At 45.1% G+C, this 25,976-nt stretch overlaps 1 protein-coding gene across 11 annotated transcripts; it reads left to right on the forward strand.

Annotated features, from left to right (window-relative positions):
• The first annotated feature begins 4 nt into the window (after positions 1 to 4).
• ELMO2 (engulfment and cell motility 2) lies at positions 5 to 25,846 on the forward strand. Of its 11 annotated transcripts, none has more exons than XM_041122598.1 (23): positions 5 to 283; positions 4,841 to 6,625; positions 7,212 to 7,337; positions 7,474 to 7,514; positions 8,027 to 8,099; positions 8,436 to 8,486; positions 9,465 to 9,646; positions 13,214 to 13,313; positions 13,524 to 13,675; positions 16,511 to 16,589; positions 17,197 to 17,235; positions 20,213 to 20,263; positions 20,593 to 20,715; positions 21,362 to 21,496; positions 21,935 to 22,039; positions 22,118 to 22,226; positions 22,866 to 23,002; positions 23,330 to 23,493; positions 23,575 to 23,687; positions 23,997 to 24,104; positions 24,447 to 24,529; positions 24,860 to 24,937; positions 25,529 to 25,846. In XM_041122598.1, the coding sequence occupies exons 3-23, from the start codon at positions 7,260 to 7,262 to the stop codon at positions 25,727 to 25,729; spliced, it is 2,202 nt and encodes a 733-aa protein (XP_040978532.1). In that variant the 5' UTR covers positions 5 to 283; positions 4,841 to 6,625; positions 7,212 to 7,259; the 3' UTR covers positions 25,730 to 25,846. The 11 variants fall into 11 exon arrangements, with proteins under 11 accessions (XP_040978532.1, XP_029866386.1, XP_029866390.1 ...); XM_030010526.2 differs by having other exon boundaries at positions 6,524 to 6,625; XM_030010529.2 differs by lacking the exon at positions 5 to 283 and adding an exon at positions 573 to 591 and having other exon boundaries at positions 6,524 to 6,625.
• The last annotated feature ends 130 nt before the right edge of the window (positions 25,847 to 25,976 follow it).

Here is a 25,976-nt window from a genome sequence, read left to right on the forward strand (position 1 = left end):
TACGCAGCGGGCCACCGCCCCGCCGTCGCTCTCGCTCTGGGAGAGGGCGGGTGTCGCGCGCGGCCGCGGCGCAGCTCCAGCGTCCCCTGCCAGCCCCGCGCCCGGCGGCCGGCAGAGCTGCGGGGAAGGGCTGCTCTGCATGAGCCGGTGGAGACCCGGTCCCGCGCGGCCGCGGCCGGTCCCGGAGGCGGGGCACCGTTGGCACGGGGAGCGGACGTCAGCCCTCCCGCGGCGGCCCCGAAGGAGCGGAGCGGGCGTCAGGGACAAGGGAGACGCGGCTAACGTAATTCATCGCGGCTGCCGAGGGCGGCCCGGCGGCGGGCTGTCACGGGCGAGGGGGCGGTGGGACCGGCGGAAGAAGCGCGCGCCGCCGCCTCGGCGGGTTCGCGCCGCGCCGGGGCGGGGCGGGGCCGGGCCGGCCGCCCGCGGTCTCCATGGCAGCGCGCTGCGGGCGCGTGACGCGCGTGCCGCGGCCAATCGGCGTCGAGGCGGCTGAGTGACAGCCGGCGGCGCCAGTGGCCAGCAGCGCCTTGGCGGGGCCGCCGGAGCTGCCGGGCGGCCGGAGCGCGGAGCGGCCGCGGCGGGGGCTGGGTGAGCGCAGGGCGGCGGGCGGGGGCGGGGGGAGCCGAGCCGAGCCGCGCCGCGCCAGATCCGCAGGGAGCCGGGTGGCACGCCACGCCGCTGGCCGCGGGTCTGGCGGGCCCAGTCGCCGCTGCTGCCTTCCCGGGCCCGCTGCGGCGCCGCGCCCGCGGCCCTTCCCTCCGGCGGCCCGCCCCGCCGTGAGGCTCTGGCCTAGGGTCGCCCGCCGCGGGGTCGCCGGGCCCGCTCCGCGCCCGTCCCCGCCTCCGGAGCGCCTGTTGTGCCGCGGCCGCTGGAGCTGCGGCTCTCGGTGCGCGCGGGGCCCGCCGCGCCGGCCCTGCTCCCTGGCGTGAGGGCCGCGATCGGGCCGAGGAGCCGTCCGAGAAGGGCGCCGGCCGCCGCTCCCCCGGGAGCCGAGCGGACCTGAGGCGTCCAACGGACAGCGCTTCGCCGGAAAAAAATTGTTTAGCGCCTTAAACTGGGTTTCGGCCCAAGCTTCGGGAGTGGCTGGCTGGCTGCTTTCAGCTCACTTGACTGATTTACAATAATAAAAAAGCAGTTCTCTCTTTTCGCCTGTTGCTATCAGTTTCTGTCTTTGCTAAGAGATGGTCTCTGCCCAGCTGCGTTGGAATGTGCAAGATAAGAGGCCGGTGTTGTAGGCTTAGTGTTTTACAGATGAAGTGCAGCCATGGAAGGCCTTTGGAGGAGCGTAGAGACGGAGAATCTGAGCCACCCGGTTCTTTGGTTTCTCCAGTGAAGTACATTTCTCTCTGCTTGTTACATGAGGCAATGTAGAAAACTCTACGTAGCCCTCAGGTTGGACTCTGCTGTCTGCTACCCTTTTATGCTGCTTGGTCAAGGAAGCTGTCTTCTCTGCACACTTGTCCAGTTAGTCGCTCTGCTAACGTCACTTCCACCTTTTGTTTGGCCTGTTGGTACCACAATCTTGGGACTTGCTGAGAATTGACAGGGGTGTTTTGTCACATCCACAGGTTTCAGAAGCTGCGGCTATTCGCTTGTTGACTGGGGGATTCTACCAGGCAGCTTTTCTTTTTCATGGAATGTTCTTTCATCCTCCTCATTTTCATTCTGCCTGCAGCACACTTTGTTCTCTATCTGTAATGAAAAGAAGATTGAGTTTGTGAATAGGGAAATTCTGTTTAAAATACTCTAGTTGTTTTAGCTTGCGGCTTCTCAGAAGTCTCTTCAATAGTGTGTTATTAGTGGCTCTGCTGATTTCTTCTTGCCTTGCAGCTACCCCTACACCACTGCTTTGTATGAAGGAACTCGCTCTGCAGAAGCAGAGTGAATTCCTCTTTGATGGATTTCAGCTTGGCTGCTGTCTCCCTATATAAAACTGTGAGAATTGCTTACATGCTGTTGTTGAGAAGAATGTGCTGTGAGAGACTGCTAAGTGACTAATAATCACGACTATGCAAAATTGCAGTCTGTGCTTCTTTCCAAGAGCTTCCGAACAGTCATTTTATCAGATATATCACTGGTGCACAGCAAAATATCCATTGTAAAATTTAACGTCTGTTACGTCTCTTGTCTGCAGACATACAGTGAAATCTGTCAAAGGATGCTTTTGACAGACAACCTCGTGTTAAGAGGCTGACCTGAAGTACCCTTTATATTTGTAGTCCAGCCTTCATTGTCCTCTTCTGGAAAACTGCTTCTGTTGAGCCACTGATCTGTGTGGGTCCTTCAAAGCGTTGTTTGACCCAGACTGCCTGAAGAGTTTCCTACCTTTTTAAATTCCTACTTCTCTGGGTTCTGCTCAGCCAATTAATTTTGATGTTTGAATCTCTTCCTTGGTAGGCTTATGTGGTATCTGTTCCATGGTGCTGCTGTGCAAAGAAACAGTCCTTAAGCTCTGTTCCTTTCACTGCATGTTTGCTTGTCTCGAATACTGATTGGAATAGGGAACATGGTTTCCAGTCATGAGCGGATGCTCATTTATGGAAGATGTTTGGGGCAGAAATAGTCTAATGTATCATGGTGAGTTACTTTCTGAGTTTGTACGCAGTCAAAAGCTTTTTTTGAGGTACAAAGGTAGTGTGATACAACATGGTTTGTTACTGTTTTCAGTGGTGAGTATATGAAGGGAGCTGCAGGTAGAGTGCATTGCCTCTACGAGCTGTGGGCCAACCTCTGCAGTACTTTTTTTTTTGATGAAACAGGAGACTTTATTTATATGGCACTTAGGGACATGGTTTAGTGGTGGACTTGGCAGTGTTAGGTTTATGGTTGGACTTGATGATCTTAAGGGTCTTTTCCAGACTAATGATTCTATGATTTCTACAGAATTTCCCATAATATCAATGGTTTTGTTTTAATGTACACTTCCTCTCCCTGAATGATGTATGTTCTTTGCAAGGGAGAAGACAAGTTAGAGATTTGTAAAGGCTTCTACCTACAGTAATCTGAGCATCTTTGCTTTGGCATATAAAGTACTGTATTTCCTTGTACTCTGCAGTAGCAACTTGCAATGTAAGTTGCAGTACAAATAGAAGACTATGACTGTACTGCAAGAGGCTGAAGGGAGAGGTGGTAATTAGATGCCAATTACTCATGGGTATATTAGTTAAAAGAGTTGCAGATTCAGTTCTTAATAGTCAAGGAAGTAATCTTTGAGCCTTGCCTCTTCACTGTGTATTTGCTGTGACTTGAACACTGAATGGATTTAGAAGGTTTCTAGTCGTGATTTGGTTCACTTGTGGGAGAAATAATTATCTGTTCAGTTCTTGCAAGCCAGTCTGATTATTGGAGGTGATGTGGGCTTATGCCATATGACTAAGATTTCTCAGGCTCTCAGGTTTAGTCCATCGTAGGCTTTAGTTGCTGACTGGAGAACAGTGAGTGGAAATCACATACCACTTGGGAACTGCCTGTCTGTTTCTAGACTTAATGGATGGAAACCTGTATAGACTGCAGATCTGGGGGTGTCGTGCAAACGGAGCACTTTGTCTGGGGACTATGTACAGAGCTATGCTTCTTCTTGTATACTAGTAATTGCCATAGTGTACTTAAAGATTTAGTTGATGAGTTATCTCTGTTTTAGGCTATTGCTGCAAAAGACATTTGAAAGTCTAAATTATTTATTTATTTATTTATTTTAGAGAGTGTGTGTGTGTAATTCAGGAAAAGGAAGTGAGGAAGACATTCACAGTTTTATTAGGTTCATCTATCTCTTTGCGAGACTGGATCGGGTAAGCTCCCAATTCGTATGGCTGATGCTACAGAGTACATTGGTTCAGCAGGCTTTCTTGGTTCTGCCTTGTCTCTTTATTACACTGTATTCGGATGTTAGAGAAAGTCAGATTTTTAGGATCAGGAGGGACTCTTCTGACTTGCAGTGTGGCTTGCTTGGCAGACTTTTCCTGTCTTTAGAAATAGCAGGTATTGGGCATTGACTTGTGAACGGGCTGAGGATAACTGGTATAGGTAGGCTTGCTATTGATACTAACCCCAATAATAAGTGCTGTACAGGGGGCTGCAGTCTTCTAAGTATATCTGGGCTCAGAGCATTCCTGTCTTTATGCAGATTCCTAAGTGCTTTGCTCTGCTTATGCAATGAGGCAAGGTGCTATTCTGGTCCTGGGTTCCTTATGCTTTATTGCCTAAATTCCTAGTTTACTTTGGACAAAAGAAGAGTAGCTGCTTCAGGATGAGTGTAGAAGAAAGGAGTAGAGTCCAATTTACTGATTGTAATGGGTATGAAAATAGCAGCAGCAGCTGTGTATGTGTTTAGGGTTAGAGGCCTCTTGAGAGCATATTTGCTGCAAGTTAACATGTCTCTCTTAGCAAAGAGTAAATTGTATGTTTCCATCTTGGAGTGAGAGAATAGAACACTGATAATCAAAATCTGTGAAGAAAGGGGAGTATGTTAACACCTGCTCATGGGATTTGGAGACAGTGTTTCCATGGGACAGCATACGCTCAGTGCTTTCTGGTTGTGAATTAGCCTAGCTCTGTGGGCTGCAAAGGCTTCTTTGAAACGCTAATTTAATTGAGCTCTCACATGAGCAGTCTTCCATTGTGTGACCTCACTTTGTCCAAGCTGGAGTTTTTTACCTGATACACCTTCTCTGAAGGGCAGGCTTTCCTCTTTGTTGTGAAGGTGAAAGTGGTAAAACTTTTATCCAGGGTGGATCTGGAGTGGAGATGGCTTGGTTGTCTTCCCTCCAGGATTAGGAAGTAAAATATCAGGTGTTGTTTGTGTAACTGCTTGACTCTAACTTGCAATTTTGTATGACAGGAATCATATAAATGCTTCTCTATCATCACCCTGGAGACCTGCTCAGCCTGATTGGTGCACTGAGTCTGGTGCTTTCTGAGGCCAACTCTTTCTTGATATGTTAGTCTGAGCTAATGCTGTGCTGCTTCTCTGAAAGGTTGGAGATCTTATTTTAAGAAACTGGCAAAGCTGAACCATACTTGACTGGCACTTTTGTGTTTAGTCTTACAGTAATTTTATGGGTTTTAAGAAAACGTAAGCCGCTCTTGGGATTGATACTAAAAAGGAAAGAGAAGGCCGGAAGGAGTACTGACTGTAACCATCACTGTGAGTTGGGGTAAGCTGTGCATTTTCAGAATATCATGAAATTCCAAATCTTGCTTGCCAGATACTTTTCAAGGGGTGGGATGGTAAGGTGGACAAAGTCTGGCGGTCGTGGGAGTGGAGAAGGATGGTGTTCCTGTGCACATGCAGTACCAATCTCCCTTTTGGGTTGGCTGAAGCCCCGGATAGCTTCGGAGTTCAGGCTTCCTGCATTCCTGCAGGAACTGCAAAGACCATACACATGCTGAGCATAGAGCAAATTGAGCAAGGCAGCTTCAGAAGGGCTTCTCATGGTAAACGATGCCTGTTTTAATAGGGGAATGTCTAATTTCTCTCTCCAGCAAGTGTCTTCATTGTAAAGCAAGTATCTCTGATCTGGTGGAGACTTGAGGGCAAGGCTAGCTGCAATGATAACACTGAGCATTTCCAGGAAATGCTATGAAAGAAATGCTAAACTTGCACACCTCATCCTGAATTCCAGTAGGCAGGAGTGATGATAATGTTGTGACTATCTCAGAAGGCTGCACCAGGAGATCATAGCATTCTGTTTTCCTAGGTGAGGAAGCTGCCTCAGTTGGAGTGAGAAGATAGTCAGTGGGGGCTGATAAAGGGATCTGTGTGTGTACAAACGCAGAGAAACGTTAGCGCACCTGAGTTTTCATATCTCTCCATGCAGTGATAACAGTCTCTGCGAGGGAAGGAAGAGGCATATGAGCTTCATTGATTGAGATCATCAGCAGATCTCTAGGTCAACATCTTATACAGGCTAGGCATACACGCCTTTTGTGGTAGACAGCTAATTTCATAGAAGTTCCTTTTTCCAGGACAGTCATGTAGTCCAATTTTCTGGGCCACGTATCTCTGCAGCTGTTCGGTCTTTGCTGATCTGTGGAAAGTTCTCCCTTCTTTACTTGCCTTGCATCAGGAAAGTTCCAAAGGCTCGTTTCCCTTCAAGTCTTAGCCTGTCTTAGCATCACTTTCCCAATTGATCAAGGAAGTTGGGGAAGTATGTTAATTATGAAACAAAAAATGTCCCTGCTCAGCACTGTCTCATCTCTATTCTGGGAAAGGGGGCTTGTGTTGCCTCAACAGGAGAAATAGGAGCTTCCATAGGAGCTGGGAAGTTGTTTGGATGCTTACCTTCTCATTCGGGTTATGGAAATTGAGTCTCGGGAGGAGTCCTTAAGGACAGGACTACTTCTGTGTCTGGTCAATCTCATTTTTGGCAGCTTGAAGCCTTTGTTCCTGAGAACTGCTGATGGGGAGGGTTGTTTCTCTCCCTTGTGGTTTTCTCCCTACGGCACTGTGGGAGAGAGCAGGGCTACTCCTTCGACCCAGGAGAGGATTAAAAAGGAACTGAACAAGTACATTTCTTTACAGCCTCTTACTACCAGATGAAGCACAAACCAGCATGTCTGACAGCTGTCTGGGACCAAACCCTGAACACAAGCTTATGCTCTAAGGCAAATAAAGGAGTGAAAGGTAGACCTCCAGAGCAAATGCTGAGTTAACTTTTCTTCTGTGATGGATATTTATGTTTAGATTTATGATGTTATAGGAAGGGAATGGGATAAAGCTAGCTGCTGCTGCTCTGCCTAGGAGCCTGTTTGGGTATCCTGAGAGGATCAAGGTATCTGAGAAATATGAATGGGGCATCAGTAAACACCAGGCCACAGGAGGGAGGCTACCTGGACAGTATGTTCCCCCTCTCATGTATGGACAGTAGCTGACCCTAGAGAGCTATTGCTTTACTAGTCTTGTAAACTGACCTGGCAGTACAGACAGTGGGTGGCAAATGGGGCTTTGCTGATTAGAGTGACTCTCCTTCTTGTGTGAGTATCCCAACAAGCTCTCGGAAGTATTCCTTGGGCGATAAGGTTGGGCATACAATTTCACAATGTGCTGTTTTAGTACGAGGCCTTGATCTCTGGTACACTGGATATTTTGTCCCTAGCAGGCCCAGCAAACCATAAGACTGGTCTTACATAGTGTTTTGAAGCTTGATGTTAGATGCAGTGTAACAATTGAAATAGTTTTCAGAGCTGCTCACTGTCCTTTCTCTTAACAGGTGTGTGGGTGTATGCTGTTGTAAAGGCACCTGGAGGAGTCTGGAGCAATGCCACCACCTTCGGACATTGTGAAAGTAGCTGTTGAGTGGCCAGGTGCCAATGCCCAGCTGCTGGAAATAGATCAGGTGAGACCTCGTAATCAGATGTGGGAGGAAATGCACCACAACCTTGATACTGGAATGTGGGAAGCATAGAAATAGGCAGTATTCCTTTCTGGTTGAGAAGAACATGGCTACTGAGGACTTTCTCTTTCTGTTCTAGAAAAGGCCTCTTGCATCCATCATCAAGGAGGTCTGTGATGGGTAAGTAGTTCTCTGGGAACTCTTGTGGAGAAAGTCCGTCCCCCTGACAAATCTTGCTGGGGTACTGTGGAATGTCTCTGCTGCTTGTCAATGTGCTGCTAGCCCGATCCATGCTGCCTGCTGCCAGTTTTGGCCATGAAATGGGCCAGGGTTTAAATTGGGAAGAAAAGGATCTCCTGGAAAACAGAGGCTTTGCATCTTTATTCCAATTCTGAGTGTGTGCATGTGTATGCCCCTAGGGTCAGTGTCTCTGAGGATTGGCCCATCTTGCTGTTCCTGAAGTGCAGGCCTCTTCAGACATTCCACAGAGTTTGACTTAGAGTAGGCTGAAGTCCCACCCCCCCCTCAAGAGGAAGGTATTTTCTCTCCTCTTCAGGAGACCTAATTTCCCATGCTAAAGCTTTGCTTGAAAGTTCTTTTCCACCCTCCTGGGATCAAGCTCCTCTTCCTAATTGAGAGCCAGAAGAAAAAAGGAGGAAGAAGCTTATGTATCCTTCTTCTTCCTCTGCCAGGTGGTCGTTGCCAAACCCTGAATACTACACCTTGCGGTATGCTGATGGTCCTCAGCTGTACATCACAGAGCAGGTCAGTGTGAGAGGTAGCAGTTTGCTAATGTCCTGTGCAAGAGTGCAGAATGCCTTGGACTAGTGTCGTGGAACAATACTGTCGCTAATCCTTGGGGGGCCGCATCTCTGCTATCAAAAATACTCAGACTTGAATGGTGTCATTCAGTTGAGGAGCCTTGCGCTTCTCCCTTTGCATGCCGATAGGTGCGAGGACCCAGTGACTCAATTCAATACCCTCAGCAGGGTTGTGTGGTATAGGAACCCCTTTACTTGTGCATACAAATGTGCACTGTAGATCCAGTTGCATTCTTTTCCCCCCACTTTTCTGCAGTTTAAAGTTTATGTTTTCTTTCAGACTCGCTGTGACATCAAGAATGGAACTATCCTACAGCTGGCAGTCTCCCCGGTAAATGCTTCCTCATATCCCTTTTTCTCAGTAGCTATCCTCGTATGACAGGCTGTTTCTTGCCTCTCAGCTTTTCTTTCTGGATCTCCCCAAATTGTAGGGGGCTTACCTTTGTTGCTGGCCATTCTGCACAATAAGGCGCACACTCTTGTTTTCCTTCCTGGTTGTGGTGTGTATCTTTCTTTGGATGCTCTGCCCTTTTATAGGACTTTCTGTAAATAAATCCAGTCTATGTTTTTATTGCATCTCCTGGATTAGCATATTGTAAAGCACCTGACAGACACATTCTCAATATAAGTGCAGTTAGTATTATCAGTTGGAAAGCAACAGTACTGCTGACTTAATGCAGAAATTAAAATGAGAGACAAATTTGATGCAGAGAGGGTTTTTCCTAGTGAATTCTTGCTATTGTGACCTCAGCAGTTCTCTTGCAGACTTGCTGCAGCTTCCTTTTTATTGAAATTCTTAAACCCTTTTTGTGCAAGTGTCATGGCAAATAGCAGAGAGTGAGTAGGACAAGAAGTTATTTGGGCAAGAGGTGGTTGAGAGGATATCATTGATCTATGTCTGAGAAGTCTTACAGAATGTTGTGTAGATACACAAAATGAGCTTGTGCTTCTCTTTGAATCTATGAGAGATTTTTTTTTTTCCACATCATATTTCTTTAATGGTCTCACTCCGTATTTCTCTATCCACCTCCACTCACCTCACCAAGAGGAAAAACAAGCATTTAGTCTAACATGTAAAATAGCATTCTACTTGCCTCCTGCTTGGCTGTAACTGTTGCTGAGTGCAGCCTTTTTTTAGTCTAACTTAGACTTGCTGACTGCTGCTACTTACCCTGTCATTGCTGGTATCTCTCTACCCTTGCTGTGCTCTCTCTGCCCATCCATGGACTTCTGACAGAATGCTGATGCTGGCAGAACTCCGTCTGCAGGTGACTAGTCTGCAACTGGCATCATCCGTCTTTCCTCCCAGTCTAGGGCAGCTCGCCAGCTGATGGAGAGGATCCAGTCGCACAGTATGGAAGCCCGACTGGATGCCATGAAGGAACTGGCTAAACTTTCAGCAGATGTGACCTTTGCCACAGAGTTCATTAACATGGAAGGGATTACAGTGCTGACACGGCTTGTGGAGAGCGGGACCAAGCTTCTGTCCCAGTAAGTTTCCTGTATTCCAGGACTCTGGAACAGGGCCTCAAATAAGGGGCTAATTTTGCTTGCTGAAGTGGCATTAAGCACCCAACCTCATAGCAAATGCCAATCTATTAATTGAGACAAAGTCTTTCTAGCCATTTGCTAGACCTCATGAGGCAAAAGAGGAGACGTTTATGATGTGTGAAACTTGCATTGAAAGGTCACTTTGATAATTTAAATTACTTTTATTACCTTTCTTGTGGTCGTTATCTTCTCGAGCGGTTATTCATCTGCTGTCTAAGGGAGGAGGTATCCTATGAAAAACCCACATGCAGTTGCACACAAGAACATTTCTGTAGAACTGGTGGCATGTATGTGCCAGTCAGCAGCAAGCATGTTGCTGGCTCTTCTATACATGGTCAGTACTTTTTGACCTGCATGATAAGAAGAGTTTCTATGAAGGCCAAAGGTCTGTTTATCTTAGAGAATAGAAAGGGCTAAGGAATGTATAGCAGAGAAAGTATCAGTCTTCAGTCTCCAACAGTTTTCAACTTTTGGGCTTCCTGAGCAGAAATTGTATCTCTTTGTTTTAAGAACATTTGGGTGTTTCTTCCACAGATTTTTCTTCTTAATTTTTTAATCAATTTATGTTTTTGACATCTACAGCACTGTGCGGAAATGAAGTTCCACAGTTACTTGTCCTATAAGAAGAAAAAAACTTCCTTTATTTTAAACATGTCACCTAATATTCATTTGGTTCCTGCTATGTATTTTGTTATGAGAAATTGTAAATTCCTCTGTCTTCTCCGTACCATTCATAACCATATAGATCTCTCTCTCATATCAACCCTTAGTCATGCCTTTTCTAAGCTGCACTCTTAGTTACAGTGCTAATGGACTATGGCAGCCATTCCAGAGTGCTAATCATTCTTTCCATGCTTCCCCTAGGTCTTAGCTCTTTCCAGTACTACTGTGCTGTTGTAGGGAAATTTTTTTGTAACTTTTCATCAGTTTGAAACCTGACCATTTAATTTCTACCCTTTTGTTTCTTGTCTTTCAGTCAGTTATTAATGCAAGAAAGGGGTTTTGTTTTTACCCTTCAGCAGCTGAATGTTTTGGGTTTTTAAAGATATGTGAGTGAAGCACCTCATAAAAAATCTTCTTCGAAGTCCAGGAGTTGTGCTTAGCTGTTCTCGTTTTGACTTACTGATTTGTTCAGAGACCTTCAGTATTGTGGTGGGTTAACCTCAGCTGGCTGCCAGCTGCCCACCAAGCCCTTCCTCAACAGGACAGGGGGAGAAAACAAGATGAAAAAGCTCATGGGTTGGGCAAAACAGACTTGACTTGGAGAAAATTAATTTATTTTTTGCCAATTAACAAAGACACAAGTAAAACCGCCTTCCCTGCACCCCCTTCTTTCCGGGCTCACCTTTACTCCTTCACTCCCCGCTCTGCCTCCTCCCAGCACCGAGCTGCGCAGGGGGATGGGGAATGGGAGCTGCAGTCAGTCCATCGTACTTCGTCTCTGCTGTTCCTTCCTCATCACACTTTTCCCCTGCTCCAGTGTGGGGTCCCTCCCACGGGATACAGTCCTTGACAAACTGCTTCAGTGTGGGTCCCCCACAAGACACAGTCTGTCAGGAACAGACTGCTCCAGTGTGGGTCCCCTGTGAGCCGCAGTTCCTGCCAGAAAACCTGCTCCTGCATGGACTCCTCTTGACGGGCTGCAGCTCCTGCGAGCAGCCTGCTCCAGCACGGGCCCTCCGCGGGCTGCAGCTTCCTTCAGGCCATCTCCACCTGCTGCAGCGTGTGGTCCTCCACGGGCTGCATTGTGAATATCTGCTCCACTGTGGTGGTCCATGGGCAGCAGGGGACAACCTGTTTCACTGTGGTCTCTCCACAAGCCGCAGGGGAATCTCTGCTGCAGCAGCTGGAGCACCTCTTCCCCGTCCTCCTTCACTGACCTCGATGTCTGCAGGGTTGTTTCTCTCACATGTTCTTTCACTCCTCTGTCACAACTGCTGTGCAGCATTTTTTACCCTTTCTTAAATATACTTCCACAGAAGTGCCACCAGCTTGACTGACGGGCTCAGCTTCGGCCAGTGGTGGGTTCATCACAGAGCCATCTGGGACCGGCCATGTCTGGCACGGGGTAGCCCCAGCCTCTACTCACAGAGGCTGCCCCGCAGCCCCTGCCACCAAAGCCTTGCCACATAAACCCAATACACATATAGATGTGAAACATAACTTCCGCCTACAAAAGCCATAGCAATTCTTCCCTGTTAAATATTTATTTTTCTTCTAGTGGTATTATTCTTTTATTATAAATTCCCCCTATCTTTCTGGTGACAAATACCTAAATGCCTAATATGTCCTTCAGATTCCTGCCTGAGTTCTCTCTAAAAATTGCTGTTATGTTTGCCACTTTCTGCAGAGCACAATAAGTAGTTCGGCAATGTTTCGTTTTACCATGGTTCCTTTTGAATTCTTCAGTGAATATCATCTGGTCCTGGAGATCTGTTTTTCATACTAACGGCTTGTTCCAGAACGTCTTCTAGTGATGTTCAAATGACAGATTTGAAGACTTTTCTTCTCTCTTAAAAACAAACAAAAAAACCTGAATAAAAACAAACTCTGATCTGGAAGTTTCCGCAAGCATATTCACGGTGAACTCTGATGCAAATAGTTCACTTGGCTTTTCTGCTGTAGTTGTTCTGTTTCATTGAAAGCACTTTTAAAGTCTTGATAACTTACTGTTGTTACATTTGTAGGTCTTATATTTTCTTACGTATTAGCAACTGATATGTTTTCAGCATATTTTGCAATCTTTCCCTCTGTCTCTTTTACCTTTCTGTCTTGTGGTTATGTATTAAATTTTCCACAGCTCATGCTGTGCTTTTGTTTTGTTTCAAGCCAGGTCCCAATATTTACAGAATGACAATTTTTCTTTGTTTTTCTCTGATGTTAAAATGTGTTTGTTAAGTTTTTGTGTGTGTGTGTAGGGGTTATTATTTCCAAAGATTTTTGCATGTTTTGTGATATAAATTTACTCTGGAGCTCAAATCTGACAACAGTTGAAAAACCTAGCGTTTGCAGATGTTTTTAATTTTCAGTTGATCAGCTTAAAAAGCTTTCCCCTTTTCAAGTTGGTCTTTTTCTAACTGACAGTCATTGTACTGAATATGCTGGGTTTTGGTTGGGTTTGTTTTTTTCCCCTTTTGAATTTGTTGAATTTGAGTAGCAACACTTTGCACTGCTCAAGAATAAATACTGCATTGCTGCTTCTCCTGTTATTCCTTTGACTAGCCAGGTACTGATCCAGGTGGTTGTGAGTCTCTGGTGGCAGGACTAGGCAACTTATTGTTGCTAGCTTTAATTTGTGCTTGTAATCAGGAAAAATAAAATATGATTCTACAAAACAATAAAATTATCTTCATAAATGCAAATACTTTATTGCTTCCCCAGCTGCCAAACTGCAGCCTGTTTTATTAGGAGAAGGTGGTGACTTTTTTCTCTTATCCAGCTTACTCAGCTGGACAGGCTTCTTCCTTGCTACCAGGTATCTTTTAACTGCATTCTTGATTTTCTCAGTTACAGTGAGATGTTGGCTTTCACCCTGACTGCCTTCTTGGAGCTCATGGACCATGGTATTGTCTCTTGGGACATGGTCTCAATAACCTTCATCAAACAGGTGAGTTTGGGTAAAGTGGGTGAGTGGGTGCTATTTCTTTTCATGCTTTAATGCAGCTTCCAGAAAGGGCAAGATGATTCTGAGAAGCTGAGTACTCATTGAGAGCACAGTGCACCCAGCTTTCTGAGCCCTGTCTCCCTTAGCTTGTCTCACTCACCACAAGGTTTCCTGGATAGGCACCTGTTGACCTGCTGGTTCATCTGTTTTTAGATTGCAGGGTATGTGAGTCAGCCTATGGTAGATGTCTCCATCCTCCAACGATCCCTAGCCATTCTAGAAAGCATGGTGCTAAACAGTCAGACTCTGTATCAGAAGATAGCAGAAGAGATCACCGTGGGGCAGCTCATTTCTCATCTGCAAGTGTGAGTGTCCACCCAACAGTGGTGTGATTTAAATCAATTTTATGAGTATCTGATAATTTGAAAGTACATCCTTTTATGTTTAAAACACTTAAAGAGGCTATTTTTACAGTATTACTGATATGACGTCTTACTTGAACTTCAGGATTTCTAATAGATTTAAAAAAAAAAAAAAAGTAAGATCCTGGAAAAGTATGTTCTGTGTTCTGCAAGCACCTAAGCACATGAGTATGTGTCTTGAACAAAGATATTTTGCTTTAACAACTACAGAAGTGTGTTCAGTGTTAGGACCAAACCTGCATTTTACTAAAATTACTTCCCAAAGCTTCTGCATTCAGCCATCTGTCACCTTCACCCTTCTTTAAATTGTCTCCCCTAGAATCTAAGAGCTCATCATCTTCTGGTTTTTGTCCTTTGTATTAAGGAAGAAAACAATGGCTTTTCTTGCTTTTTTCCCCACCTCCCCTTCCTCTCTTTCCAAATGAACTGACGAATTAATACCTGGCTTTTAAGGCTGTTTGTGTACATCAGTTCTACTCTTCCATAAAAAAAGAAGTGTGCATTTGTCAGAGCATTAAGTAGTTGTTTGGTTTTTTTTATCTCAAGCCTTTTAATTCTTAAATGGTAAAGCACCATTTGTGAATATGATTAATATTCCTTAATCAATGAACAGTAGTTTAACAAAATTATAGTGCAAACAATGTATTGCATCAATGTCACTGTGTGCTTAGAGTGTTTATACATTTGAACTTGGTTAACAGAAAAGCTAAACAAGTTCTCATGAACGCTGCAGCAACTTTGTTCTGCAAAGACTATATGTTCTTTCAGCTTTATAATTTCTGTTTTAGTAAAACACAGGTTTGGTCCTAACACTGAACACACTTGAGCAGTTGTTTAAGCACAATATCTTTGCTCAAGACATATACTCGTATGCTTAAGTGCTTCCATAACACAGAAGGTTGCTGAAGAAAGTACCTATGCAGGGAATATTGTAGAAAGGGAGGCTGGAGAGTGAGTCAGAATTTGCTGGTGTTTCTTTGGCAAGACTATCAGGAGGAAACAGTCTTTAGCAGAGGATAGGTTCTGGAAGAACAGGTCCATGGAAATAGGTCTGGAAGAGACAATTTAGAAGAGGAGAAATTAATTTAAAAATTGTTTTGCTGTGTCAGAAAGCAAGCGGTGTGATGAAAAGAGCAGCAAACCCTGAAAAGGAGGGTAGAAGAGATGAAGTGACAGACTTCAGAGACCTGCGAAGCTTGGAGGCCCAAGGACAACCTAGGATGATGCATGAACATTTGCATGTTTGAAGTATGGCAGATTGACCAAAATGAAGGACATTTGGAAGGGAGCAATAAAAGAAGGAATATCATTCTAATCCACATATATGCCAGGGATAAATGCCAAAGTGTGGAAAATAGCTATTTAAGCTAAAAGATGTTTTAGCTTTAGATATTTCATTTTTTTTAATATATATATATAATATATATATATAAATAAATATTTTTTAAAAAAGTATACACACACACAAATTCATTTAGGTGATGCAATGGACTTCTGTTAATCAGAAGAGTTTGAAGTTCTGCAGAAGTCTCCCAAGAGTGTATTGGGTCTCGCTGAGATGGAGTTTATTTTCCTCATAGCAGCCTTCATAGTGCTGTGCTTTGTATTGGTAGCTAGCAAGGTGTTCATAATACACCAGTGTTTTGGCTACTGCTGAGCAGTGCTCCCACAGCATCAAGGCTGCCTCTCCAATGTTCCCCCCCTGCCAGTAGGCTGGGGGTGGGCAAGATCTTGGGAGGGGACATAGCCAGGACAGCTGACCTAAACTGACCAAAGGAATATTCCGTACCATATGATGTCTGTTCAGCAATAAAACCTAAGAGAAAGGAGGTGGGGGGGCACTCGTTATTACAACGTTTGTCTTCTGGAGCAACTGCTATGCATACTGAAGCCCTACTTCTCAGGAAGTGGCTGGGCATCGCCTGCTGATGGGAAGTAGAGAATAAATCTTTTTTTTCCTTTGCTTCTGTGTGCGGCCTTTGCTTGTGTTTTATTAAACTGCCTTTATCTTGACCCACGAGATTTTTTCTTTCATCTTACTTTCTCCTCCACCCTGTCCTGCTGAGGAGGGGAGTGATAGAGCGGGCATCTGGCATCCAGCCAAGGTCAGCCCACTACACAGAGTAGTAGTATAGCAAGAAACAAAACTGGATTTGATAGAGCATCAAGATGGGGGTGGAAAACAGTGCGATCGGCATTTGGAAGCTTATCCAAAACATCACAAGTGAAACCATATGCTGTGCGTGATCTAGGAAGGGACTAAACACCCTTTACTTGAAGAAGCTCTTCAGTGAAACTAAGAAAAAGACGTGTGGGTTGGGCCAAACTACTGAGGTTGGAAAGCAATGCCATAAAGAGAGGCATGCTTCCCCCTTAGTTCCATTTGCGTTTGGTGGCTTCCATTGACATAGGGGAGAAAAATTACTTGCTCCATATAAGTTTCTAACTGTATCCATATAACAGACTGCAATATAACCAGGCTTTACCGTAATAGTTTCAGCGCTGGAAACAAACTGTGGTGGTGCTGAATTCTGAGCTCTGCTAGGCTGCAATCTGTACTATCTTTGGAATAATGGAGCTATCAGTCAGCAATTTCTGTTAGCTTTTTGCAGGCCTTATGAAGAGTTGGATGGCATGAAAGTAGATTACCTGAATCCTGCTTGTCCGTTGAAATCCAAGATAGCTACAGTAAATGTTATTATGGTGCAGGCAAAGCAGCAAGCTGTAATGTTCTATACTGTCTGTTCTCTTATGATCCTGCTGTTTTTGTTTCTGCAGCTCAAACCAAGAGATTCAGACATATGCCATTGCCCTGATCAATGCCCTTTTCCTGAAGGCACCTGAGGACAAGAGACAGGTTTGTTCTTGCTTTTTGACTTTAAACCTGAATAATGATTACTGGCTGGCTGTTTATGCCTCAGAAATCATATTGTCTGGGCAAGGCAGACCTTGGACCTTGCCAGGAACCTATAGCTGTTTCAGTGTGGCAACATAGGAGTAAAAGTACCATTCCATTTATAATGTGTTGTGGAGCAGCACGTCTATGTTTAGGAGATGCTCAGAAAGGAATCTGAAAGGCCTTGAGAGACAGAAAGTAATCCTTTATACAGCATGGAAATTTTTTTTGAAGAAACTTATTTCCATATGGGAGAGGTAGGCTGGGTAGAGTCCTTGGGGTTGTATGTACTTACTAAACAAACACCCCACCTCCACCTCCCCCCAAAAAGGGACCTTTCGTAAGTCATAGGGGGATATTCCCAGTGGCAAATGTGAGAAGTGAAACACCTGTCCTGCTCTGAGGAGACCCCCAAGATCTCAGCTACGTGCAAGATGTGCATATGTCTGTATTGTGTAGCTTTGCTGTGTTAAGCCCTTCTTCTCTATTGCCCTGTTTGTGCCTTATTTCTGGACTCCAAGCTAAATCCTGTCTGCTTCTCTTTGTGCCTTTTTTTGCTTTCTGCCAGCAGGACAAGCTGCTTAACCCACTAGACCTGCCCATCACTGTAAGTAACTCAAGCCTGGGGGCTGGTCATGCGGAACTGTAGGCATGTTAGCTTTTCTCCAGTTATGCCTCCTTGTATCTCGGAGATGATGCATACAGGCTTCAGATAGCGGATGAGCCTAGGCAGAAGGGCGGGAGGACTCATGGGGATGTACTCAGATTGTGAAGGGGAGAAGAATCAGTAGCAGGAGAAATCTTGAATGACTTATTGTGCACACAAGATAATAAAGATGATTGTAAAAGGAAACTGATACTACAAGACCGACCAGGTGAACCCATTTTAAAACTGGAACCAGTTCTTTAGCAGTCTGGGTCTCCTTAAACTTACTACAGCCTGAGTTTATACCGCAAATCTCGCTTGCGTTAATGACGGTTTCGTATCCAGCTGTATCCTTCTAAAGGTAGAGCTGTTTGTGAAGAGCAGCCACAAAACTTAGTGCTGATTAGGGGCTAGAGCATACATTCTGCCTAATCTGTGACTTCACCCTTATGGGAATTGTACTCCAAGAATGTTTTTTTGCCCTGTGCTATCTCCACGGGAATTGCCACTCTTGTTAATAGGTTGATTTGGAACCTTCTGTATCTTGAGATTCTGGTATGTTTTTTAGATTTTCTGGGTGGCACAGAGAACTTTCCACTTTTGCCAAGGAGGCAGTGCCTTCAGAGGGGAAACTATGGTCTCAATAAATGTTACATCATTTCTAAAATTAATGGATATGCTTAACACATGAAAATAAGGAAGAACATACTCTTCTGTTGGTAATTTGGCCAAGATACTAAACTTCGCAGCAAACAAAATTCCAAGGTTTTTTTCACTTCCCACCCCCCCACCCCTTGAACACAATCCACGTGACCACAAAGGGCCATGAAGGTGATTAAGGGACAGGAATATCTTTCATATGAATAGAGGCTGAGAGATTTGTGATTGCTCAACCTGGAGAAGAGAAGGCTCAGGGGGGTCTTACCAATGTGTATAAATACCTGATGGGACACAATAAAGAAGAGGGAGCCCAACTCTTCTCAACAGTGCCCGCTGACAGAACAAGAGGCAATGGGCAAAGCTTAAAACCCAGGAAATTCCACCTGAACACACAAACCCCCCAAAAAAACCCCAAAATTAATATGAGGGTGGTCAAACACTGGAACAGCTTACCCAGAGAGATTGTGGAGGCTCCATCAGTGGGGATACTAAAAACCTGATTGGACACGGTTCTCGGCAACCTGCTCTGTCTGATGTTGCTTGAACCAGGGGAGTTGGACTAGATGATCTCGAGACGTCTCTTCCAACATAAATGATTCTGTTATTCTATGACCCCATCAAGCAGCAAAGTGGGCATTATTGGACACTCAGCAGAACATAGATCCCTTAGCAGTGGTTAGGCTATGTGCGTGCTCATGCTTCTTACTATGCTATTTAGAATTGTTTAATTGTCTTTGTCCTTCCCACTGTTTATCTGCTTCAGTCACCTGTTACTTCATCCCATGTACAAACTAATTCCTTCAGAGTAAGGATTCTTTGTGTTGCATGCACGAACAAATCATAACAGCAGGCCTTGTTCTATTCTCAGTAGTACATCTCACGAATCATAGTAAAAAATAATGACTCAGAGGGCAGTGTGTTATCTCTGAAACCACTTCCTACTTCATCTACACGCTTCTTAGATATCTTCCACTCAAGCACTGACTCATTTTGGTTGTAACATGAGCGCTGCTGAACTTGCAGCCATTACGGCTTGGCTATCAGCCAGCATATGACTTTCTTGTTTTAGGAGGTTTCTCTCTGAAGCAAAAGTGATAATAGGGACTTGGAACGAGGTTAATATACACATTTTACCAGACTCCTTATAAAGCCTGGCAAGAGCAGGGTTGATATGAGCAGTTGCAACAGTCTTGGATTGCTCAGAATGTACAGCTGATTGAGTGCAATTGTCTAAGACTGCACATCTGCTTCCAATTCTCAATCTGCACTGCACAGGAATGTGAAGAGATCTCAGGCTGGCAGTTCTTTTGGACTTCTTCCAGACAATGCATTGTATTGCCCAACAGATTTTTCTTACCCAAAGATTTTGCTTATAACAGCAAAATTCTAATAATATGTAATCTTCACATTAGCCCACATTAGTGGGCCACTCTCCTAGCAGGTGTGATGAGATCGCTGGTATTTTAAAAAGCGTGTCTTCACAATTTACAAGGAAAGCACAGGTTAGATTTTTGCAGGTGCATGTGCAATTGGTCCCGGAACTGAAGGCTTTTAGCAGATACTTGCATCTGCTGTGACTGTTTGTCATCATGATTTGATGGTTGGGAACCATCTGATCTGGGGAAGGAAGCCATGCAGTAAAGAGGGAAACTGGAAGCTCTCCTTTAAGCATGAAAATTATTTACCCTTTATTTTTGTAAACTGAAGTGCTTCTGCAAATTGTCCTTAAACTGACTTCTAAACACCTCTTTAGGAACAGAGACAAAGGAAATGTAAATTTCAGAGGGCGATTCTTTGAGAGGGAGGAGACCTGAAAACTACATCCTCTAGCCCTTGTTATCTTGAGTGTATACCTAGGTATAGAAAGTTGTGAAATGCTAATTGAAGGAACATCTTGTAATGACAGATTTTTCTGGGCAACCCACAGTATGCTCCCTGCTGCCGTATCTCCTGATATTGAAGTATCATTAGATGTCCAATGTTAAACTAAATTTTCTTCTGTTCTTTGACTACACTAGTGCCTTTCTCCACATTAATGATGTTTTGTAGAGGAGCCATCCATGAGTTGTGCCATGGTAAAGATGACCCTTGCATCCCAACTTGATGCTGGCTTTGTGGTGAGATGCCATGCTAAATTGACAGTCTGTAGTAAAAGCACTTTGTTGTGTGCCAGTGCCATCGCCAATTCATAGGCTTCCTTCTTTCTCTCCTTTCTGCACAATGTGGGCTTTTTGTTTATATTTCACTCATGTTATTTCATCTTTAAATTCCACAACAGGAAATGGCTAATGCATTTGCCCAGAAGCACCTGAGGTCTATAATCCTGAATGTAAGTATGTCTGGAATGAGAGAGTGTTTCCTAATGTTTGCTCAATAGAGGTTTTACTTGTGCAGAGTGTAAATTCTGCTACCCTCAGGGCACTTTCAGAAAAGTTACTCTTCCAAAGGTGAAATTGGAGCCACTTGTTCAAAAGGGAGTTTGGGATGCTTCTTTCTGCTGTTACAGAGCGTTATCATGATGCTTCTGATGGAATATGGAGGTTAAACAGCTGAATCTTCATGTACAGAGATGTACATGCAGCCTGGCATATGGCCACAGCTAATACCTCAGTTTTTATTTGTGTTCTCTTCATTTCTATCCTATCCTTTATTTTGCAGCATGTGATCAGAGGAAACCGCCCGATTAAAACAGAAATGGCACATCAGCTGTACGTGCTACAGGTCCTGACCTTTAATCTCCTGGAAGAGAGAATGATGACCAAGATGGATCCCAATGATCAGGTCACTATTAGAGCTGAGTAAGATCTGATAGAATAGCACGTACAAGGGGCCTTATTCCTGAGCTCCTTAGCTCCCTAGAATTTGCAGTAGATGGCGCATAAAGTTTCAAAGCCACCCCTCACATTGTAGTCCTTGAGATTAGGGTATGCTCATGACTATCCTGCTGTATGCTGTGGGACTTTTACAGATGTAAGTGGTCACTGGAAGCCATGTATTCCTTTCTCGACCAGTGTGATGCCAGCTGTCAAACTGATTACTCCACCTCTGTGGAGGGCACATAATTTTATCCATTTCCTTGCGGTATACAAGGAAGCTGGGCATTTTTAAGGTGTCTGTTACTCAGTTCTTAGATGCATTGTAGTCTTGAGTGAGAAATGCCTTAGCATTATCTGAATGCCTGGAAATTGCCTTTAACTAAACTTGGGGCAGTTAAAGGAAAATGCGAACAAATATTTTGCATTACCCGATATACTGAAACTTGCCATTTTGAAATGGATTGCCTCTTCTTATGTAGTGTTAATGACCTTTGGCATCTCTCTGTATTCACTGTGTGAGCTCTGGAGAGAGAGGTGGGACTGTGTGTTATGTGAGAATACTCCCCAGTGATTGATCACACATTATCATTTCCCTGCCTTCTGTCCTTCAGGCACAGAGAGACATCATATTTGAGTTGCGAAGAATTGCATTTGATGCAGAGTCTGACAGCAACACCGTCCCTGGCAGTGGAACAGAAAAACGCAAAGCCATGTACACCAAGGACTACAAGATGCTGGGATTCACTGTATGCATCTAGAGAGAGTGCTGACTGTAGAGCATGTAAAGGCAATCTAAGCGATCTCCATCAGAGTTGTGGGAAAATAAGAAACAGAAATAGCTGTTTGCTTTACCATACTTCTGTATCAGAGTTTTAGAAATTCAGCTACGCTCAGACTCCTAGGGAAGATCAATATGAACTTGCTGATTGGTTAAATGCCAGGGCTCATTAGGCACATTCTCTGGAGATACTTACTTACCATACGCACCTATTCTATGAAGAACTTGGAATCAGCCTGTCTTCTAGAAAGTTCGGATAGCGTCGGCAGGTGTCCAAGGTTACCTCTTGGATAAATGTGAGGGAATGCTTGATGGACAGGCAGTTGTAAAATTCATTCAGAAAAGGTTCTCACACAGTTTCTTTGAGATAATTTGTTTGGGTTCTTTCTACACCCTCTTTTCACAGAATCACATCAATCCAGCCATGGATTTTACTCAGACTCCTCCAGGGATGCTGGCATTGGACAATATGCTCTACTTGGCTAAATTTCATCAGGATACCTATATCCGGGTAAGTGGAGCTGCTGGTTTTTGCAGATATCAACACCTCAGCAGCTCTTAGTGTGTGTGTTGGATCCTCTTCTTGTAGATTGTTCTGGAGAACAGCAGTCGAGAAGATAAGCATGAGTGTCCCTTTGGGCGCAGTGCCATTGAGCTTACCAGGATGCTTTGTGAGATCCTGCAAGTTGGGGAGCTCCGTAAGTACCATTTATTACCCCAGCTTTCCAAGTTGCTGGGCTGATGTTTCCAGAAGTAGCTTACAGGCTGACCAATATTCACAAGCATTTGTACCTCGATCTCACTTCTGCCATGTAAGGGGAGCTTGGAGTTGCAGTGTCAGTGTGCCAGTGATAATACCAGTACTGGAGTAAAGTAAGAAATCTTGTTCTGTGCACTCTGGTTGTCCTGAAAAACTGACGCAAGCGGAAGGCTTCAACTTCCTGAAGCTTCAGCAGGGTGCTGTATAAAAAAACCACTCTAGACACCATCATGAACTTGAGAAAAGTTTGGTCACTCTGACAGTCTCAAAACAGCATTCTGAGACAACTAACCACTATAAGAAATTCTACCAGAGGCAAGTGTGAAACAACTGCAAGCAGTCATTTGAGGGGACTAGTATGAAAAGGGCACATGAGTCACAGAGGCTTGCATGGTGAAGCGTGGGGATAGTTGCCATTCCCAATATAGACTGTCCATGGGGAGACAAAGCATTGAACTGTCTTAAGTTAGTACTGTTTTACACCATCAGGTTTCTGTCACTGTAGTGGATTTTAGTTACTCTTAGTAGCCCTTGTGCAATACGCTCACATGGTTGTGGTTTCTGTTTCTTCCTGAAGCCAACGAAGGCCGGAATGACTATCACCCCATGTTTTTCACCCATGACCGTGCATTTGAGGAGCTATTTGCCATCTGCATCCAGCTGTTGAACAAGACCTGGAAAGAAATGAGGGCGACAGCAGAAGATTTTAATAAGGTCAGAGTGGAGAAAAGGTATTTTTGTAGAATCTTTTGCAGAATGGCACGTGTTCACTCGGCCTGTACACTTGGTTAAAGAGTAGGGCGCAGAAGGTATGACAGGGCATTGACATGGGCTGTAAGGGAGGATAGCCCAGCTTTTATTTGGTATAACCCAAGGTCATTCTTTGTTCTTCTGGATCTCCAAAGTCACTAGTACGTTGACACTCCTGGCTGTGGTGATTTCACATCAGTTCTTTGCTGCCACTGAGCTGTGCCCTGGTTCTCTGTTGCCATTAAGCAGGCAAGAATGTGACTTGCTTTTCTCCCTGTTCAACCTCTTTAGGTTATGCAGGTTGTGAGGGAACAGATCACACGGGCTCTCCCGTCTAAACCAAACTCCCTGGACCAGTTCAAGAGCAAACTGCGCAGCCTGAGCTATTCTGAAATTCTGCGACTACGCCAGTCTGAGAGAATGAGCCAAGATGACTTCCAGTCACCACCTATTGTGTAAGTGCCTAACAAAACAGTTGCCTTCTGTGCTTGCCGTTATCTCCATTTTCTGCTTACTCTTCCATATTTGAATTCCAGGGAGCTGAGAGAGAAAATCCAACCTGAGATCTTGGAGCTGATAAAGCAGCAGCGCCTGAACAGGCTTTGTGAGGGAAGTAGTTTTCGAAAAATTGGAAATCGCAGAAGACAAGGTAAGGCGACAGCGTCTACTGCATTTTTTCATGTGAAGAACTGTAAGCAAATAAGATCTAATGGATTAATCTGTCAGCAGGCGTGTTGCCAGAAAGGAAAGCTGGTTCCCTGGGCTGCCTATACCACCCAGTAGTTTGGGATGGAACAGATGTACATCTCTAAGAGTGCAGCCATCCCCTCATGAACAGGAAGCAGTGCTGAGGAACTGGGGGAGTAGAGGGATTGGGTGGGGAGACTATAGCGTAGTGGCTGTTAAGACCTTATATGAATGATCTTGTTCAGCTTACTCTACTTGATGTGTATTCCAGAAAGATTTTGGTATTGTCGCCTGGCTCTGAATCACAAGGTGCTACACTATGGAGATCTGGAAGATAATGCCCAGGGAGAAGTGACCTTTGAATCTCTACAGGAAAAAAGTAAGGCCCAATTACTGCTCTGAGCACGCTGTGCAGTGTTCTGTGCTCTGCCATCTAGAGGCTGTTACGAGTACCATCCTAGAGATGAGAGAAAAAGAGCTGTGGCTGAAGCCCTGACTGAGATGAGATCAACTTTTGGTCCTCGCCCAAATCCTTTGAGTGTTGGAATTGCTTGGCATTTCTTATGACAGCCAACTGTAGGGATGTGTTACTGGTAATGTGTTCTGGAAAACTGCAGTATAGAGCTACAAAGGAACAATGCTCAGTTGCAAAGACAAAACAAAGTTCTGACTTTTCCTGGTTAGGATTTCTTGTTTGTGAGTTTTACTTTTTCACTGCTAGTTCCAGTTGCAGACATCAAAGCCATTGTCACAGGGAAGGATTGTCCACACATGAAGGAGAAAAGTGCACTGAAGCAGAACAAGGTAAGTGCTCTCTTTTTGCCTGTAATTAATATCCAGTGCTATAGAGTTGAAGACTGAAAGCAAGGAACAGGAGCAAATGGTCTTCCACACTGAAGGTGTATTGTTTACAAAACCCATCTCATATCTGGGCCTTTTCCTAGTACTCATTTGTGATTGCTAGGTGCTGTGAGCATAGTCTGCTTGTGCTATAGGCTATTCAGAGTTGGTCAGAATACTGAAACGTGAAAGTGCACTGTGCTGCAGCAAGGCAGCTTCTGTTGTTGGGTTAGCAGGCAGGAGGAGCTGTGATGTTTTGTTCAGTCGATGAGTGAAAGATTCTTTTCCCTTCAGGAAGTGTTAGAATTGGCCTTCTCGATATTATATGATCCCGATGAGACCTTGAACTTCATTGCACCTAATAAATATGAGGTAAGAAACACAGCTGTTAAGTGGTAGCATATAAAGCAATTAACTTCAGAGATTTAAGAAGGATCAGTTGCTTCTCATTAAAGGCTTGAGCAGGACGTCTCCCACCAGGTTCATTCTTAGAAAATGTTGCCAATCCTTGGTGTGAATCTTCTTTCCCCCCCCTCCCCAGTTATCTTTTGCTTTTTAGAAAAGAAAAAATTCCTCCACTAATTTCCCTTAGTCTGGACTGATTCTTTCCTCCTATGCAGTCAGCTGTTCCCTTTCCACCATCCTGTAACACACCGATGTATTAAAGAGCTTTGCTTTTTCTGTTGTTATGCCACAACAGAGGAGCTTTGCTTTTTCTGTTGTTATGCCACAACAGAGGCTCTTGGCCCGCTCCTAGAGCCACGGGGTCATGATCGCCTCTAGGCTTCTAACTTCCATTGGAAATCTCTGTGGGCACTGTTCTGGGGCTGGGGTTAACTCCCTCCCACGTTTCCTATTTTGGAGCCATACAGGAGTATCTAATTGTTGCACGGATGGAAAGATTCAACATAACCTATCATTTTTGCCCAGAGTTGTGAATGATCCTTTTATTTTTTTCCACAGTACTGTATCTGGATTGATGGGCTTAATGCTCTCCTGGGGAAGGACATGTCCAGTGAGCTGACTAAAAGCGACCTGGACACATTGCTGAGCATGGAAATGAAGCTGAGGCTCCTGGACTTGGAGAACATCCAGATCCCCGAAGCGCCACCGCCCATCCCCAAGGAGCCGAGCAGCTACGACTTCGTGTACCACTACGGCTGACGGGGCCGAGCTGCAGGGCCCGCTGCCGGGCAGCCGCGGGCCGGCGGCGGGAGGCCGGCACTGCTGGAACTGGGGCGGAGCCGGCGCTGGGCCGCGCCGTCCGACCGCGCTCCGCCGCTCCCGGTCCCGGTCCCGGTCCCGGTCCCGGCCGTCCGCGGCGGGGCCGCCGGCCTGCCGCTGCCGGGGGCGGGGCGGGCCCGCGCCGCCCGACTTTTGTACGAGTTCCAATAATAACCAATAGCGCTCC

Source organism: Aquila chrysaetos, chromosome 3, assembly GCF_900496995.4.
Source record: "Aquila chrysaetos chrysaetos chromosome 3, bAquChr1.4, whole genome shotgun sequence".
NCBI classification, from domain to species: Eukaryota; Metazoa; Chordata; class Aves; order Accipitriformes; family Accipitridae; genus Aquila; species Aquila chrysaetos.

Excerpts from the sequence above, each read along its gene's own strand:
- ELMO2 (XM_041122598.1), top strand. The coding sequence starts at position 7,260 with ATGCCACCACCTTCGGACATTGTGAAAGTAGCTGTTGAGTGGCCAGGT. Across the intron at positions 8,487-9,464 it reads TACAGCTGGCAGTCTCCCCG|TCTAGGGCAGCTCGCCAGCT; the intron begins GTAAATGCTTCC and ends CTTTCCTCCCAG. Across the intron at positions 24,938-25,528 it reads TTGCACCTAATAAATATGAG|TACTGTATCTGGATTGATGG; the intron begins GTAAGAAACACA and ends TTTTTTCCACAG.